Source organism: Lithobates pipiens, unplaced genomic scaffold, assembly GCF_037356315.1.
Source record: "Lithobates pipiens isolate NorthernLeopardFrog02 unplaced genomic scaffold, aLitPip1_a1.2 Scaffold_16, whole genome shotgun sequence".
In the NCBI taxonomy this organism is placed as follows: Eukaryota; Metazoa; Chordata; class Amphibia; order Anura; family Ranidae; genus Lithobates; species Lithobates pipiens.
In genome coordinates, this window is record NW_027507748.1 from 225,108,227 (window position 1) to 225,125,727 (window position 17,501).

Consider the following 17,501-nt stretch of genomic DNA (forward strand, 5'->3'; position numbering starts at 1 on the left):
GCATCGACTGCGGTAACAATGTACCACCTCCTGTGATAGACGGCACACTGATTCAATGATGGGACATTGAATCAGTGTGACGTGATAACAGGAGGCGGGAAATTGTTACTGCGGCCTGGGCAATTCAAATCCACTCCGTGACACGCTGAGATCGCTGCTCTGATCCAGCAACAGACAGGCTGCGTGTGACGGGCACTGGTGAGGCTGCATTGATCTCTTTTATCATGTCTGCAGTCTCTGACCATCTCCTGTATCATGTCTGCTAGAGGTTCATCGAATGGAAATTTTGCTAATACTATTAGCAGTGTGTTTAAGAGATTGCAGACATGATCCAAGAGACTAAGGACATGATACATGAGATGGTTAAAAAATGCAGAATGCATTTTTCTTGACCTTTCTTGCACTAAAGGTGCCAGTAATGGCCAGCAATAAATTCATATTAATTTTAAATTGATATTAAAAAGTCGAATACAATACAATTATATATAAAAGAAACATTTTTTTTTTTAAACTTTCATTTTCGGTATCGGTTTTCATCCCAGTGTAGCCTTCATTTTCGACACCCCTAATTAATTAATAAATATGTGTGTGTGTGTGTATGTATATGTATATGTGTGTATATATGTATGTGTGTGTGTATATGTGTATATATATATATATATATATATATATATATAATATTGCATTTTTTAATTCCTTTTTCTTTCCTTTTATAAGTGATCGCATGACCCCTGTTCTCAGGTGCATGAGGGGCTTAGAGAGGTGGGGGGGAGGGGGGTTGGCAGCAGTAGCCTGAACAGAGCACAGACATAACACAGTGTAAAATGCAAATGCACTAAGGAGCTGGGCAGGAAGTGTGTCCGCACGAGGCAGAGGAACAGCAGTATACTGATCTTCCTAGTGAATGTAGTGCAGGGGGGCATATTGGTACAAGTCTGACCATTGTGGTACAGGCACATTGTGCTCACAAGTAGAATGCAAAGAAGAAAACTGATCATGCTGGGGTGAATGCACGGTACTTCCAAGCTGTGGTATGGTCTGTTGGAAATAGGAAAGCTGGAGAACTGCCAGGTTCAGGTATTTCACACAAAACAGGTTAATACAAACAGAACAGGATGTTCATACAAGTACATGGTAACACAGACATATCTGATACAATTGGGGGGGGGGGGGGGGGGGATGGGTCAGGGTTTACAGCTACTTGATGAATGGCATTTCGTTTTTTAAAACGCTGTATGTTATAAACAATTACCGTGTTGTATATTAGGGATGAGCTCAGGCATGTTTGGATCCCAGTCTGCACCCAGCTGAGCGATCTTGCCAAGAAGTGGTCACCTGTACTGGGCCAATCATAAGCAACCAAGACCTTCCCCACCCTGCAGCTGCATGTATACATGCCCTTGGTATATATGCAGCTGCGTGTTGGAGGTGTTTTGGGTAAATATTTGGGTTATTGTGTATGTAGGGACTGACATACTTTTCAAGTGTATAAAAAGGCTGTATACTTGTCCAATAAATCATTCCATGTTCAAGCTGTGTGACTGAGCTAGTTTCGCTTGGTTTTTAGTTACAATAGGTGGGATGTAAAATCTGAAGGTCCAGACTGGAGGAAGCAGTGTGTTAACGGAAGCACTCAGGCAGAGTGTGACAGAATTCTGTGACGGTGTTTAAGCATGCTTTGGGGGGGGAGGCCTATGCACCCCCACTAATCTGGTGGGCAGCCTCACAGCCACGCAATACTGTACAATAATGGTAGACTTAAGCCTTAAAGTATCCTCACTTCCTCTATATTCCTCATACTAGTTCTCGCCTCAGGCAAGTACTGGGAGCAGGAGAGGGGCACTTGCTAGAATAGGTGCGGTCTCCTTGCTAGCAGCGACTTCAGATAGATACAGTGTAACAAAAAATGTTAATACAGTATTTGAATTTCCTTAGCTTTTTAAAAAAAATATATATATTTTGTGTTTATAACCATGAAATCATCTTATTTTCTCCCATTTGCTTACTAAATATACAATTTGAAAATGTTTTGTTATATTTGTTAGTGCAACAAAAATATCTGTTGATTCTGCTAGAAATGTAGTGAGCCAACTTCCTATGCTCTCTCTAACTTTGCTACAGTTTTATCCCTTTCCAGCAAATTCTGTTAGCTATGGAACACTTTCCTCCCTGTTGTGGCGATTAAGATGGGAAGAGGTGTTCTTAAACGGGTTGCAAGCCCTCATTTTTTTTACCTTAATGCATCCTATGCAATAAGGTGAAAAAACTTCTGACAGTAACCGGCCCCCAAGCCCCCCCCCCCGTTTTACTGACCTAAGCCCTTTGATCCCTCAGCGGAGATGTGCTGTACCTCTCTGCCCGGGGTTCCCAACTCTTGATTTGATAGCAGCGCAGCCATTGGCTCCCGCTGCTGTCAAATCCAATGATGTGGGGTGGGGCCAAGTCCTGCATTCTGCGTCCATGGACACAAATGCTGGACCCGGGAGCGTAATCGCCATCCCCCTCCCCCCCGGGAGAGCTCTTCTTTTAGGGGGCTATATAATATGGGGAGGAGCTGATGGGGAAGACTATGATCAGGGCCACTCTTTGCAAAACAAACTGAATAGTAGAGGTAAGTATGATATGTATGTTATTTAAAAAAAAAAAAGCCTTTACAATCACTTTAAAGCGATATTGAGCCCAAAAACAAACAAAAAAATATGTTGCAGCTTGCCAGTTCTTAGATGTGGAGGCTGCATTCATTTTCTTTTAGCATTTCCCCCCCCCCCCCTCTATCAGTCCGTTGAGACAAACCATTTACCACTGACTGCGGTGCTTACGATGGTCCATAAGAGATCCTGTTCCCTAATAGCAGAATAAACAGCACATGCTTGTGCTGTCTAATCTGCCAATTTCTAAGATGTATAAAAAACCTGTCTGTTCCTGTGTCCTGACCACGATTATCATAGCCACTGAGCCCTGATTACCGTGGTCCAGTAACGTGCCTCCGTCATCCACATCCCAGGACTTGTACGCAGCAATATACTGTATAATACCACTTTAAGACTTGTGATAGGGTGACAACGCTGCCCCTCCAAGGACAGAAAGTGTGTTGCTGGAAGGATCACCAAAGAAAAGTAAAGTGGGGGGGGGGGGCGGCCTGAACAAAATAATGCAGCCACCACATCCACATCTAGAGATGGGTATACTGCAGTTATTACATTTTTTGTTATGTTTAAGTATGCTTTAAGGCAAATATTACAGTAATCTAAATCTATCATAATTCATAAAGTTTCACCCCACTACCTCCATAGAACTGCTGCCTTACTGTGTAAATAAGGAGCAGCATATCAATTATTTTGTAAAGCTTTTTTTTTTCTTTTTTTTTTTTTTTTTTTTTTTTTTTATGCAGAATGTGCCTAATAAATAAAAGATAGTAAGTTGATGGCAATCTGCTACTCCAGCTAACATGCATAATTGAATACTCTGCCTCTTTATCGCAAGCATAATTACAGATCTATCTTTTGCTTTGATCCGAAGTAACCTTTGATGATTTTTGCCTTTGGTGACAGGTAATTGTTGTTGAGCAGAATTTGGATTTTCTCCTTGGATTCTCGGTTTCTGCTTTGAAACAATGTAGCTCCTGGACCCATGTGGAAATATTGCATGCGTTGGCAGCTTTAGTTTACAGCAATGGACATAAGTGCCAGAAGGTAAGCACGGTACTTCCTGCTCGGATTGTTGTTTTTATTGACAAATTCTGTTTACGAGGCAATGGGGATAATGAGTAATAAAATGTAAAAAAAGAACAAAGGGAAAATCGGGCCAATTGATAGCTTACAATATTAACCGTTTGCTGCCCAGTGTACGTTTATAAGCGTACTGGGCAGCAAGTGGTTATACCAGGTTAATGGTTGCAGCTCTTGGTACTGTTTTTTTTTTTTTTTTTTTCTTTTAGAGCCAATTATCTGCTTTCCTACCGTCTTTAAAACTGTTTTATACATTGTCCCCTGGGGCAGGACCCAGGTCCCCACACACTTTTTATGACAATAACTTGCATAGAAGCCTTTAAAATGAGCACGTTTTGGTTTTTCATGTTAGTGTCCCGTAGACTTTAACGGTGTTCCACGGCTTTTGAATTTGCCGCGAACACCGCATAATGTTCGTTGTTTGCCCGAACAACCAAAGGTCGGTCCGAACTGTTCGCCCATCCCTACTAACCACTGCTAGCTTTACCAAGACCTGGATAAATGAAAACCTTCATGGGCTTAATATAGTGCTTCTATAACATTTGATTTGTAGGGCATGCTGTGCGTTCTAATAGGCATAAAACAGCACTATCCTTTTACTTGTTAAATGACTTGGCCCAGCTGAAAATCTATATGGCTCCATATAAGCAAAGAGGAGGAGGGGTTATGCATCTTCTGTTTTTTATTTAGCTGCTTGGGTTGTAAATGGATTGTAAAGCATGCACTTTCAATCACGGGCTTTTATATGATCCAACTGATCAATAGTATTTCAACATTAAGGCCTCATGCACACTGGACCGTTTTTGAACGTTTTTTACAGCTGCTGTTTTTGGCTTTAGACTGAGAGGCCGTTTTCAGCTGTAAAAACGCTCTAAGGTTAAAAAATGATAAACGCTCAAAAATGCGGCTCACCAGTGTTCTATTTTCTTTTCAACGTTTTTGATCCGTTGAAAAAAAAAAAAAAGTAAAAAGGCAAAAAAAATGCTATTGCAAAGCTACTGGTGGTTTTATAACGTTATTATAACGTCCAGTGTGTATGAGGCCTAAATAGTGGCACCAAACTGTAGTAAATAAGTGAACATCCTTTAATGTCAAACAGTTGTAGCCGTTTAATACAGTAACCACTATATTACTTTTTTTTTTTTAACAGTATCTTCCATATTTGTTGGGCCCAAATGGAATACTTGTACAATTTAGTGATACCAGCAAAACGGACCCAGAGTTACTGAGGGCTGCTGTTCACTGCATGGCCAATCTATGCCTCTGGTAAGTACTGTGTCTTAAAAAGGAGGTTCAGTCTGTGTTAAAAAATAAAAATAAAAAAAATATATATCTTATTTTAAAAGTAAGCAGCTTCAAATCCTATACTTGCTGACTTTTAATAAATGAACACTTACCTGTCCAGGGATCCATTGCTGTCCTCACCCGGGCTAGTTCTTCCCTAGACCCCTGGTTCCCAGCGCCTGCATGCTAACTGGGCAGCCGGCTATGCAGCTTTTGTCTTCACAGCCGGCTGCCTACTGCACATGCATGACCCGCGCTGCGCTTTTTGAACTGTCTTCTGGGATCCAAGAATTCTCCATAAACAGAGCAGTGCAGTGCTGAAAAAAAAACCCTATTGGTATTCTATAAAGTCTCTCAAGATGAACAACAACATTAAAAAAAGGAAAATGATACAAAGTGAATGAACAGTCTATGATGGTACTGATCGACAATCCTTCATTCTTCTCAGTGGATAGAATGCATACTGATATCCTTAATCACCAGAAAACAGGTGCTCCCACCACCAGACAGCCAAACCGCTCACCTTAAAGAATTGACCCCTGACTGAACAGATAGGTCAAATGGAGCATTCGCCACTGCCAGTGGTCATATACCAGGATTCAGGTGGATCAAAAAGGTGTAACTCTTTGGATATCACAGCGTTGTCATCAATGATGGCTCAAACTCCCTACATCAGTGGTCCCCAACCTTTTTGGCACCGGGGACTGGCCTAGTTGAAGAAAATTGTGCCAAGGCCCAGGGGGGTGTATGCGGCTTTTCACGGGCAATTTATCGGGGCGATGGCTGGCGTTGGCGCTTCAATCATCTCGGCACATTCATTGATATGATGTTAGGATGATTGAAGCGCATTATTTCTATTATTAAATTGCAATATATAATGAAATAGTTCAACTCACCATAACGCAGAATGTGCCAGAGTGCGGCAGTCGGAAAGTGCTTAACATGTAAATTTGTGGGGGAGGGGGGGGGGGTGAGGGGGATGTAGGTAACCTAGTTTTTACAGGTAGCCCCTCCCTCACTGCAGTATTCTTGGATCACAGTATTAAATGCAAAATCAGTCAGCGCAAAACAAAACCTTCTGTTTAAAGTATAAGTAACGGAGCAGCTGAACACTAAAGGTAAATGTAACAAAAACCTCAAAAGAAACATCATAAACAGAGCAGTGCAGCGCTGAAAAAAGCCCCCCTATTGGCATTATATAAAGTCTCTCAAGATGAACAACAACATAAAAAGGAAAATGATACAAATTGAATGAACAGTCTATGATGGTACTGATCCACAATCCTTCATTCTTCTCAGTGTCAGTGTCATACTTTGGGGATGGATATTGACATTATGGCAGCAGCTATCTGCCATAACCCCGGTATACCCGTGTTCGGCTAGCGGTCGGCTACAAGATAAAAGTGGTCTCTGTAGTGGATTCGCCAAAAAATCTATTTTATCAGTGGTGGGAGAGGGCCCACCGCCGCTTACCGGAGCCGTTGGTGATCGCATCTGTCTCCTTGCTAGGTATGGAGACGAGTGAGGGGAAGATGGCTCCCACTCGTCTCCATACTATAGCCCATATGTCACATATTTATTTTTATTTATTTATTTTTGTTTTGTTGTTGTTTTTTTGTTCAAAATTTAATTTTTTTTTTTTTTTTTTTATGCATTTAAATCCAAGTATTAGATCTGAGGTCTTTTTGGCCCCAGACCTCTTAAATATGAGGTCTGGGGCCAAAAAGACCTCAGATCTAATACTTGGATTTAAATGCATAAAAAAAAAAAAATAAATAAAAAAAAAAAAAAAATTTTTTTTAAATTTTGAACAAAAAAACAACAACAAAACAAAAATAAATAAATAAAATAAATATGTGACGTATGGGCTATAGTATGGAGTCATGTCATGCTTTTTTTCTATTACAAGGGATGTTTACGCAAAATTTCACACTCGAGTCTTACAGAAGGAGATTTTGTCAAAATGGAACAAATCTCCATTATCCCTGGATTATCAAATTCGGGTGAGCCAGTTAGTCAGGGATTCCCTTCTCTGGTGGCTGAGGTCTCCGGCCGTTCGGTCCGGGAGAACGTTCCTCTCTATTGGACGGTGATCACAATGGACGCCAGCCTGACCAGTTGGGGGGAGTGCTGGGAGTATAGTCAGCCCAACGCCTTTGGTCGCGGGAAGAATCCCAACTGCCGATCAATGTGCTCGAGCTTCAGCGATCAGGCTTTGCCTCTCCACATGGTCAACAAGGCTACAAGGGCGTCTGATCAGAATCCAGTCAAACAATGCCACGGCGCTGGCGTACGTCAACCATCAAAGAGGAACAAGGAGCTCAGCTTCAGCATGGGAGGTCACTCACATCCTCCAGCGGGCACAGCGTCTCGTGCCGGCCCTGTCAGCCATGTACATCCCGGGCGTAGAAAACTGGCAGGAGGACTACCCAAGTCGTCAGATGCTGAACCCAGGGGAATGGTCGTTTGCATTCGGAGGTATTCAGGTTCCTTTGCCTAAGGTGGGCTCAGCAATTGGAATTTGCAGAGGTTTGTGTCCAGGACAAGAGACCCCTGGGCGGATGCATCAGACATGTTGGTGGCTCCATGGGGGCATTATTGGCTGATTTGTGCCTTCCCCCACTCAAACTTCTACCACGTCAAGACCGAGGTGATTCCAGTAATTCTGATTGCCCCAGATTGGCCTCGACGTTGTTGGTATGCTGACCTAGTACGACTGGTGGCGGATATTCCGTGGTGGCTACCGCTGCAAGAGGACCTTCTATCGCAAGGTCTGATACTTCATCCTGCTTTACCATTGCTGGTTTTAACGGCATGGCTGTTGCAAACCAGGTGCTAAAGGACTGAGGTCTGCCATACTCTGTAATTTCCACTATGCTGAGGGCACGGAAGTCTTCTTCTCAGAAGATTTACCATCGTAAATGGAAGGCTTACATCTCCATGTGTGAGGAGATCGGGTGGCGTCCACGCACTTATCCAGTTTCCAGGATCCTGCTTTTTTGCAGCGAGGGGCGGATCAAAAACTTGCCTTAAGCACCATCAAGGGACAGATATCAGCCTTGGCTGTCTTTTTCCAACGTCCCTTCATGACTCACTCATTGGTGAGTACCTTCGTGAAAGGGTTTTGACACGTAGTCCCTCTGGTTTGACCACCGCTACCTCCATGGGATTTGAATCTGGCGCTATCGGCGATTCAGAAAACGCCATTTGAGAACATTAGGGAGATTCCCTTGTTAAAGAGGAAGTAAACCCTGATGAGTTTACTTCCTCTTTCATTCCCTACAAAGGTAAAGCATAATGGACAACTATGCATCGCATAGTAGTCCATTATGTGTCACTTACCTGACACAGGAGCCAACGATGTCACCGCTGTCCCCTGTAGTCCGGCGCATCCATCTTCTCGTGGGTCTTCGCTGCTCCGCCGCTGTTATTCGGCGAAGCCGCGATGACGTCACATGCGCACGGGAGCCGCCACGCCGCGGCATATTCGCCGTTGATGGTGCCGCGCTCAGTGCGCCTGTGCGCCGCTGTCTACGGCGCATACGCCGTAGACCGCGGTGCCTGTCTTTCGGTAAATATCTCCTAAACCGTGTAGGTTTAGGAGATATTTCTTGAACCTACAGGTAAGCCTTAATCTAGGCTTACCTGTAGGTCAAAGTGTGTTGTAAGGGTTTACAACCACTTTAACACTTTCTCAGACAGTAGTCTTTCTAGTGGCTATTACATCTGCCAGGAGGGTTTCTGAGTTGGGGGCCTTGTCATGCAAGTCTCCCTACCTGGTCATCCACAAGAATAAGGCGGTGCTACTTCCGCAGCCCTCTTTCCTTCCAAAGGTAGTTTCGGCATTCCAGCTAAATGAGGACACCGTGTTACCATCCTTTTTGTCCTAAGCCGACACACCCAAAAGAGGTTGCCTTACATTCCCTGGACATGGTCTGGTCTTTACGGGTGTATCTGTCTGCTACAGCTCCCGTCCGAAAGTCAGACTCTGTCTCGGTGACTGGTCTGAAAAAAGGCCTGGCGGTCTCGTCGTCCACCAATTCTCGATGGATCAGACAGATTGTGGTTCAGGCATATGCCTTAAAGAGGCGAGTGCCCCCTTTTCCTGTCATGGCTCATTGCACCAAAGCAATTGGGGCCTCCTGGGCTTTCCGACATCAAGAATCTGTCTCCCAGGTGTGTAAGACGCTGGCTTTGGTCGATCCGTTCACACTTACTTACGTCAACTTTGTAGAATTTAGTGAATCTTCCCATGCTTGCTTTGGCCGCAAGGTTTTGCAAGCGGCTGTGTAAGGTTGCAATTACACTTTCTTTAAGTTTCAAGTTTGTTGTAAATGCATCTTTTGATGCACAAGTTGGCCGCTGGTTTTGATGGTGGCCGTTTAAGCTGGCAACTCCTCTGTTGAGGTGTTCCTTTTATTGTGGGTGAAGTTATGTTTTGCTGTTACTACCCCTCGTTTTTTTTGACACTGCTTGGGGACGTCCCTAAGGTCAAGAATTAAAGGAGCTGTGTTCATCAATAAACTTCAGAGAAAAGGATTTTACGGTGAGTACAAAAATCCAATTTAAAAAAAAAATAATTTTTTACATTTTGGACTTAATTATATTGTTGGTATGTTAACTTTGCATTTTATTTTAGTCTTTTTTTTATTTTTTAATATTGGTTTATAAGAATTGCTATAGTTGTTCATGCATTCCATATGCAGAACCTGTAGGACACACTAGATCTCCTCAATTAGTACACTGTGCACTAATGTAAAGTATGAAATTAGGCTCCAAGTTTTGTGCTCTGAAACCAAGCTAGAAGATAAAATATAAAATATTTTAAAATATAAAACATCAACATAATCTATTTTTATATTAAGAACAATGTTCTACTGTTTTCACGCTTTAAATTCTATATTAACACATCCCTTACAACTCAGATTCACCAATCTTAAGATACAAAGTTTTTATGAATATCCTAGATATAAACTTTTCTACTTTTCACATGGTTGCATAACGCTTTATGAAAAGGACCTCGCAGTACTGTGACGCAAATATGGTGGTGGAGGATTTTAATTGAGTTCTGCAGCCAGTGGGTGGAAGTAGAAAGGGGATGAATATGACTTTAGGCAAAGAAGTTACACTGGCTTTACTTCCCATCCAAAGTTAAGATATCTAATTCAGACTTTCACCATCCTCCATGAGTAAATTTTTTCTTTTTGATTGGCTGTTGGCCACTGAACACCATGCAGACAGAAATGGTCAGTACACGGGGAAACTTTCTGCACTAAACTTGTCTCTTTAATACAGTACAATGCTACGAATATACAGATGGTCACTCTGCTCTCTCCATCATTTCTCCGTGGAGAGAGCAGTACCTTCCAGAAAAACAACCATCTCTGCAGCACTCCACCAAACAGGCCTGTATGGTAGAGTGACCAGATGGAAGCCACCCAGTAAAAGGCACAACAGCCTGCCTGGAGTTTGCCAAAATGCGCTTAAAGGACTCTCGGACAATGAGAAACAAACTTCTCTGGTCTGATGAAACAAAGATTGAACTCTTTGGCCTGAATGGCAAGCGTCAGGCACCACTCATCACTACAGTGAAGCGTGGTGATGGCAGCATCATGTTGTAGGGGTGTTTTTTTTAGCAGCAGGAACTAGGAGACCAGTAAGGATCGAGGGAAAGATGAATGCAGCAATGTACAGGGACATCCTTGATGAAAACCTGCTCCAGAGCGCTCTGGACCTCAGACGGGGGCGAAGGTTCATCTTCCTACAGGACAATGACCCAAAACGCAGCCAAGATAACAAAGGAGTGGCTACAGGGCAACTCTGTGAATGTCCTTGAGTGGCCCAGACTTAAGCCTGATTGAACATCTCTGGAGAGGTCTGAACATGGCTGTGCACCGACACTACCCATCCAACCTAATGGCGATTGAGACATCCTGCAACACGAATGGGAGAGACTGCCCAAAAATAGGTGTGCCAAGCTTGTAGCATCATACACAAAAAGATTAGAGGCTGTAATTGGTGCCAAAGGTGCTTCAACAAAGTATTGGGCAAAGGCTGTGAATACTTGTGATTTTATTTATTTTAATACATTTTCAAAGATTTCAAACAAACTTCTTTCACGTTGTCGTTATGGGGTATTGCTTGTAGAATTTTGAGGAAAATAATGAATTTAATACATTTTGGAATAAGGCTGTGACATAACAAAATGTGGAATAAGTGAAGTGCTATGAATACTTTCCGGATGCACTGTACAATTACCTCCTAAAGTGGATGGGTAAAAGTATTTCCTATTAGGAAATATGCCCAGACAAAATATTTATTACTTTTTTTAAGTGTTAACATGCACTGCTGTTTGCATAATATTAGAACCAACATTTTTGTAGGAATTGTATGCTCAAAATTTTAGTCCTCTATATCCATACTCAAAACTGACTTTTTTGTTTCAGTGTTCCTGGACAGCCTTACTTGGAGGAACCATACAGAATGACATGTTTTAAGATATTTCTTGCAGTCCTCCAGAACCCAAAAATTAACATTGTTGATGAGATAACAAATTGCACAGTAAGTAACTGAACTGTCTTGAATAAAGGGAACCTGTATTTTGTCCATACGGGAAAAAAAATACAGGTTCACTTCATTTTATGGAGCATCTTTTAGAATGCAGCAATCCAACATTGTGTGGGAGGATGCTAAAGACCAACCCATAAAACAGAATGTCGGCCAATGGAGAGGAATGCTGGATGCTGAGAAGGTGTGAAATAAGGTAAGTATAATCTTATTCTAGGCAGGACTAGCAGGGCAGGAGACATACTTGCAAGGGTAAATGTTTCTCTTCCCTGGAGCTCAGGTTTAAGAATTTCACACAACTTGGATTTATGTAGGAATCTTAATATTGTATATGTGATGGTTATGACTTTGCAGGCTTACCTTTTTATTAAAGGCTTCTATTTTGCTGCCTTTTTTTTTTTTTTTTTTGTAAGGAATTCAACCATTGCAATTTAAAGCACAGATAATTCAAATATTATCCAGCCCTGCATCTTACTGCTGTGAGCCCTTCTCTAGACATGACAGGTTGGAGATGTGTTTTCTGTTTTGCACACACAGGGGTGGGCTCAGGGGGGAAGCGCTGCTGCTCGAGCAGGCTCTGTCTCCATCATGACAAAGCAGGAGACTCTGCCTGCAAACTTTGAATAACAGGACAGGAAAGATGAACGGCACAGCAATTACAGAGCGATTCTCTGTGTGTCTCTCCCTCCAGCAGCTGAGAGCCTACGGGGGGAGAGCATTGATCTGTAATTGCCAGGCCGATCGTTTTAATTGGGGGATGCAGTATAATGGGGGAGGGGGGGCTGAGGGCCCCCTCTGCCCCCCCCCAGGTGACACCACTGCTGGTGTCCTAACTGATCACATGTGCTGCACCATTGCTTCTGTAGATCAAAACGATGCTAAGATGGCAGCTTCCTTGGCTGTAAGGGATTGGAGGGTTTAGTCCCAGTTTAAGGGCCCATTCAGACTAGGGAATGCATTAAGGTTAAAATGATTTGACTTTAGAACCACTTTAAGCTCTCCTCTATGTGTAAAATGAGTTGTGAAAGTTTTTTTTATTTTTTGTATTGGTAGCTCATGTTAAGCAATGTTTAGTATTTCTTTGTTATTCTTTTATGGACATACTGTGACCAAATGCTATTTTTTACAGTTATTACAGAATGCTTTGAAAGGCATACAGTCTATTTTAAATGGTGGCAAAATGTCACTGAAGGAAACTGATCAACTTGGATCACTGCTTGCTGTGCTTAAGGTAATATAGTTTTTGTATTGAACCTTTTTAAGCAATTTTTACTATTTTTACTATTTCGAGGCAGAATATTTTGACAGTTTATTTTTTTATGTATAGATATTGATAACGTGCTTGTTAACACCATGATAGAAATCTGATTTTTCAGCCACATTGTAGTAATAGCACAGAGTATAATACAGCTAAATAGAAACTTACCCTTGTATTAAAGCTGAACTCAAGGCCTCCCTCCTTCCCCAGCCAAACACCAGTCCTGGTCTACCATCTTTCCTGCAGAGGAGGGGGGGTACTTCAAGTGTCCACATCACTCCCCGAGTGACATAGTAATTTTCTTAAGGCTGTTCAGTTGTGAGAAACATTTAAGCCTTGTACACACCACTCACTTTTTTTCATTCATCCTGCTGGATTGAACAAAAAACGGCTCAGGTCGGAGCCGCTTTCAGTCATGAGCCTTCCGCAGAAGCTGGCTAAAAGGCCCGCTTCCGATGGACCGGCTGCCATACAGATAGGCTGAATGACAGATGGTTTCTTTTGAACTGGCTGACATTTGGCCCAAATATGTACTAGGCTTAAGCCTCTAGAAAACTGAACAAGAGGCAACCAAACTGTACAGGTACAGACTGCAGTGCTAGATCATTCACAGAAGCTGTGTCCGCAACGGACATGTGCAGTAAACTCATGTGAGTAAAAGTTTCAGAAGGGTGGAAAGGGGGTTCAGCTTTTTCTGGTGATTGGGTTTTGAAGCTTACATTATTAAAATAAGGCAATACCATTATTATTATTTTTTTATTTATTTTATAATTGCTATCTTATTCTAGAAATATATGCTGCATGGACTTCCTGGATTCAATATAGAAATGCCTTCAATTATTTATCCCACTCCTTTGCCTCAATATGATGGCATTTCACCTACAAAACCTGAGCAAAGTGAGACAACCCCATCCAGACCAGCTTGGGTAAGTAACTACTGAATCTTACTTTTGGCCTATAGTGTATTTTTCCTATCTGTATAGAAGCCATTTAACCACTTCAATACCGGGCACTTAAACACCTTCCTGCCCAGACCAATTTTGAGCTTTCAGCGCTGTCGCACTTTGACAATTGCGCGGTCATGCTACACTGTACCCAAATGAAATTTTTATCATTTTTTTCCCACAAATAGAGCTTTCTTTTGGTGGTATTTGATCACCTCTGCGGTTTTTATTTTTTGCTAAACAAATAAATACCGAAAATTTTTAAAAAAACGTTTTTTTTTTGTTTCAGTTTCAAAACTTTGCAAATAAGTAAGTTTTCTCCTTCACTGATGGGCACTGATGGGGTTACACTGATGGGCAATGATAAGGCGGCACTGATGGGCACCGATGAGGTGGCACTGATGAGTCGGCATTGATGGACACCGATATGTGGCACTGATAGGCGGCACTGATGGGTGGCACTGATGGGCGACACGGATGGGCACTGATAGGTGGCACAAATTGGCATGGATGGGCATGGGTTAGGTGGCACAGGTGGGCATGGGCAGGCACTGATAGGCGGCACAGATGGGAACTGATAGGCGGCATTGTATTATAATATATTGTACTAATGGATGCCAATCAGTAATGCATGCCAATCAGTGATGCCATTGTGGGCACTGATTGGCATCCATTATGGGCACTGATTGGCATCCATTGTGGCACTGATTGGAATCCCTGGTGGTCTAGGGTGGCATACCTTGTCCTTGGTATCCCTGGTGGTCTGGTGGCGTCCCTGGTGGTCCAGTGTGGGCATCCTCGGGGGGGGCTGTGCTGATAATCGATCAGCACAGACCCCCCCCCTGTCAGAGGAGCAGCCAATCGGCTCTCCTCTATTCGCGTCTGACAGACGCGAGTGAGGAAAAGCCGATCACAGCTTTTCCTATTTACACTGTGATCAGCCGTGATTGGACACGGCTGATCACGTGGTAAAGAGTCTCCGTCGGAGACTCTTTACCGAGATCGTAGTTGCCGTGGGGTCAGACTGACACCCCGCAACAACGATTGCCGCAATGCGCGCCCCCGGGGGGGGCGCAGCGGCTCATAATCCTGATATGACGTCCGGTCAGGATTATGCAACCACTTTGCCGCCGTCTATTTGCTATAGGGCGGGCGGCAAGTGGTTAAAAAACCTATGAGCCACATAGGGAAGTGCATTGTTTTTAAAAAGTTGCCCGTCACATTGGGGTCCATATAAAAATACAGCAGAGTGCTTTTAAATGAATAAAGGGGGTGAAAGAAAAGGCCAGGGGGAGAGCCTTCATGTGTGACCTGTGACTGTCCTCCAATCATGAAGTTCTCTATGCTGCGTTAAACCGATAACTGATAACCGCAGGTTTCACACCAGAGAGTATCGTGAAGGGGGGATAATGATATCTGCTCCTTGTTTATAAATGGGTCCTGTAGACTCGCCTTGTGGAGTAATAAACCTTCAATATTGTGTTCTGTTTTAAAGAGACCTTTTTTAGGAAAGAAATATAGAAGCTACCACTGGTGCTGATTTACTAAAACTGGAGAGTGAAAAATCTGGTGTAGCTGTACATACAAACTAATCGGCTTCTAGTTTGTTTTGTCAAAGCTTAAAGTGATTGTAAAGGTTCCCCCTTTTATTTTTATAAAAAGAAAAAAAAACTGTTATACTTCCCTGCTCTGTGCAAGGGTTTTGCACAGAGCAGCCCCGATCCCTCCTCTTCTGGGGTGTCTCGCCGAAGCTCTTGGCCCCTCCTCTTCATTGGGTGGCCCCCCCCCCCCGGAAAGCCGCTTTCCTTGGGGGTACTTTGTGCCGACTCGCTCCCAAATCCCACTGCTGCTGCGTGACTTGGCCCCGTCCCCCGCTCCCTTCACTGGATTTGATTGGGGCAAGCTGGGTTCGTGCACATCGCTGGATCGGATGGGCCCAGGTAAGAAAAGGGGGGCTCTGGGGGCAACTTCAGCAAAGAAGTTTTTGCACCTTAATGCATAGAATGCATTAAGGTGAAAAACTTTGAGACTTTACAATCCCTTTTAATTGCACTGCGGTTAGAGGCTGATTAACTACCATGCACATCTACACCAGATTTTGCACTCTCCAGTTTAGTAAATCACTAGTTTTTGATGATGCATGCTCTAGATTTGTCATTCTCCTCTTTTTACCAGTACTTGTGAGTCACTAACCCTGGAACAAACCTGAAGTTACATTTTTGGGCACTAAGTAGTGGATTATAATAAGAGCAGAACAATCGTGGATTATAATAAGGGCAGAACTGTCCAGGACCCCAGACTCCAGAAGATCCATGGCGAGAAAAAAAAAAAAGAAATGCACATTAGTTCTCCATTTTAAATCAATTTCTGCTTTACAAATCTGCAACAACCTTTGTGTTGCCCTCAATTTAAACTGGTGTACATCTACCATTGTGTCCATTTCTTATATCCGCCTACCTGCGAGTCTGTTCCAAGTCCATAAAAAGAGGAAAAGGACTGTGGCATTTCCATTTTTGAGACTCGTACAAACGATCGGATTTTCAGCAGGGAATTGTGTGATGATGGACTGTTGGCCTAAAATCCTAAAACAGTAATGGCGAACCTTGGCACCCCGGATGTTTTGGAACTACATTTCCCATGATGCTCATGCACTGCAGTGTAGTTGAGCATCATGGGAAATGTAGTTTCAAAACTTCTGGAGTGCCAAAGTTCACCATCACTGTCCTAAAATGTCTCCATCAGACAATTGTTGTCCAACTTTCTGCCTGTTGAATGGCAGGCTAGTAAATTTTCGGCAGACAACAGGCTGTTATCAGATTTTCCTATCGTCTGTACACAAGTCCATCACACTAAAGTTGAAAGTACAATTGCGCATGCTCAGAATCAGTGCTCGCCAAACACGACATTAGCAGAAGGTGCCCAAAGGGTGGCGCTCAAGAGCTGAAATTCCTCATAGTACATTACTACTTTTGTGTTTGTTGGCTGACAATTGTGTACCATTTTGTATGCAAGACAAGTTCCTGGCACACGCCCATTCGGACAAAAGGCTGACGCTCTGTTGACCAACACTATGATCCTGTGTATCGGGCTTTAACCACGACGGATCAGAGTTAGCCTTATGTAAACAGACATAACGTTTACATCTGGCCACCCATAGAGCCTATATAGGTCTGCAACAGTCCGCTGTCAAAATGCGGACAAAAGCTTATATTGTCGTATTCAGCACCGATACAGCAAGGTATTTGTTCAATGACACCCTGTTGAATGAATATAGCACCCTGTGTGGAAAAAAAACCTAAAGATTTCTTTAAGATAAGCTTACAACATGAACATGTACCAGAAAGCATGGTTTTAATACACTCTGCCACCATTTTTTTGCAGTTATTTGCAATGCTCATACCACTGCATAAGATCCAATTTAAAAATCAAACCCTGCTTCCCAGATTGCAGAAATGTGTCAAAAGCAAGTCACGCATACCTTCTTGCGTGTTTGATTTGCACATGTTTGTTTCATCGCATTGACCCAAGTAATGAAGGCGGTAAAGGAATGACTCAAGACAAGCACCTTCATAACAGTCAGTCATATTGCCCATATTTTCACCCTAACCATTTACTTTTAAAGTTGTACTGTGATAACCTTCACCACCAGGTGGTTTTGCTGGGGAAGACTCTAATAGTAGATTTCTGTGCTGAGAAAATCCTGGACCTGCAACAGTCAGT

The 17,501-nt window shown here is 42.9% G+C and overlaps 1 protein-coding gene across 1 annotated transcript in view; it reads left to right on the forward strand.

Moving 5' to 3' along the window:
- Positions 1-17,501, forward strand: part of HEATR6 (HEAT repeat containing 6) — a 116,183-nt gene that overhangs the window by 18,672 nt on the left and 80,010 nt on the right. Inside the window, exons 3-7 of the mRNA XM_077481143.1 lie at positions 3,552-3,692; positions 4,879-4,994; positions 11,459-11,573; positions 12,709-12,810; positions 13,626-13,763. Coding sequence (XP_077337269.1) covers positions 3,552-3,692; positions 4,879-4,994; positions 11,459-11,573; positions 12,709-12,810; positions 13,626-13,763 — 612 coding nt within the window. The remainder of the gene's footprint in view (positions 1-3,551; positions 3,693-4,878; positions 4,995-11,458; positions 11,574-12,708; positions 12,811-13,625; positions 13,764-17,501) is intronic.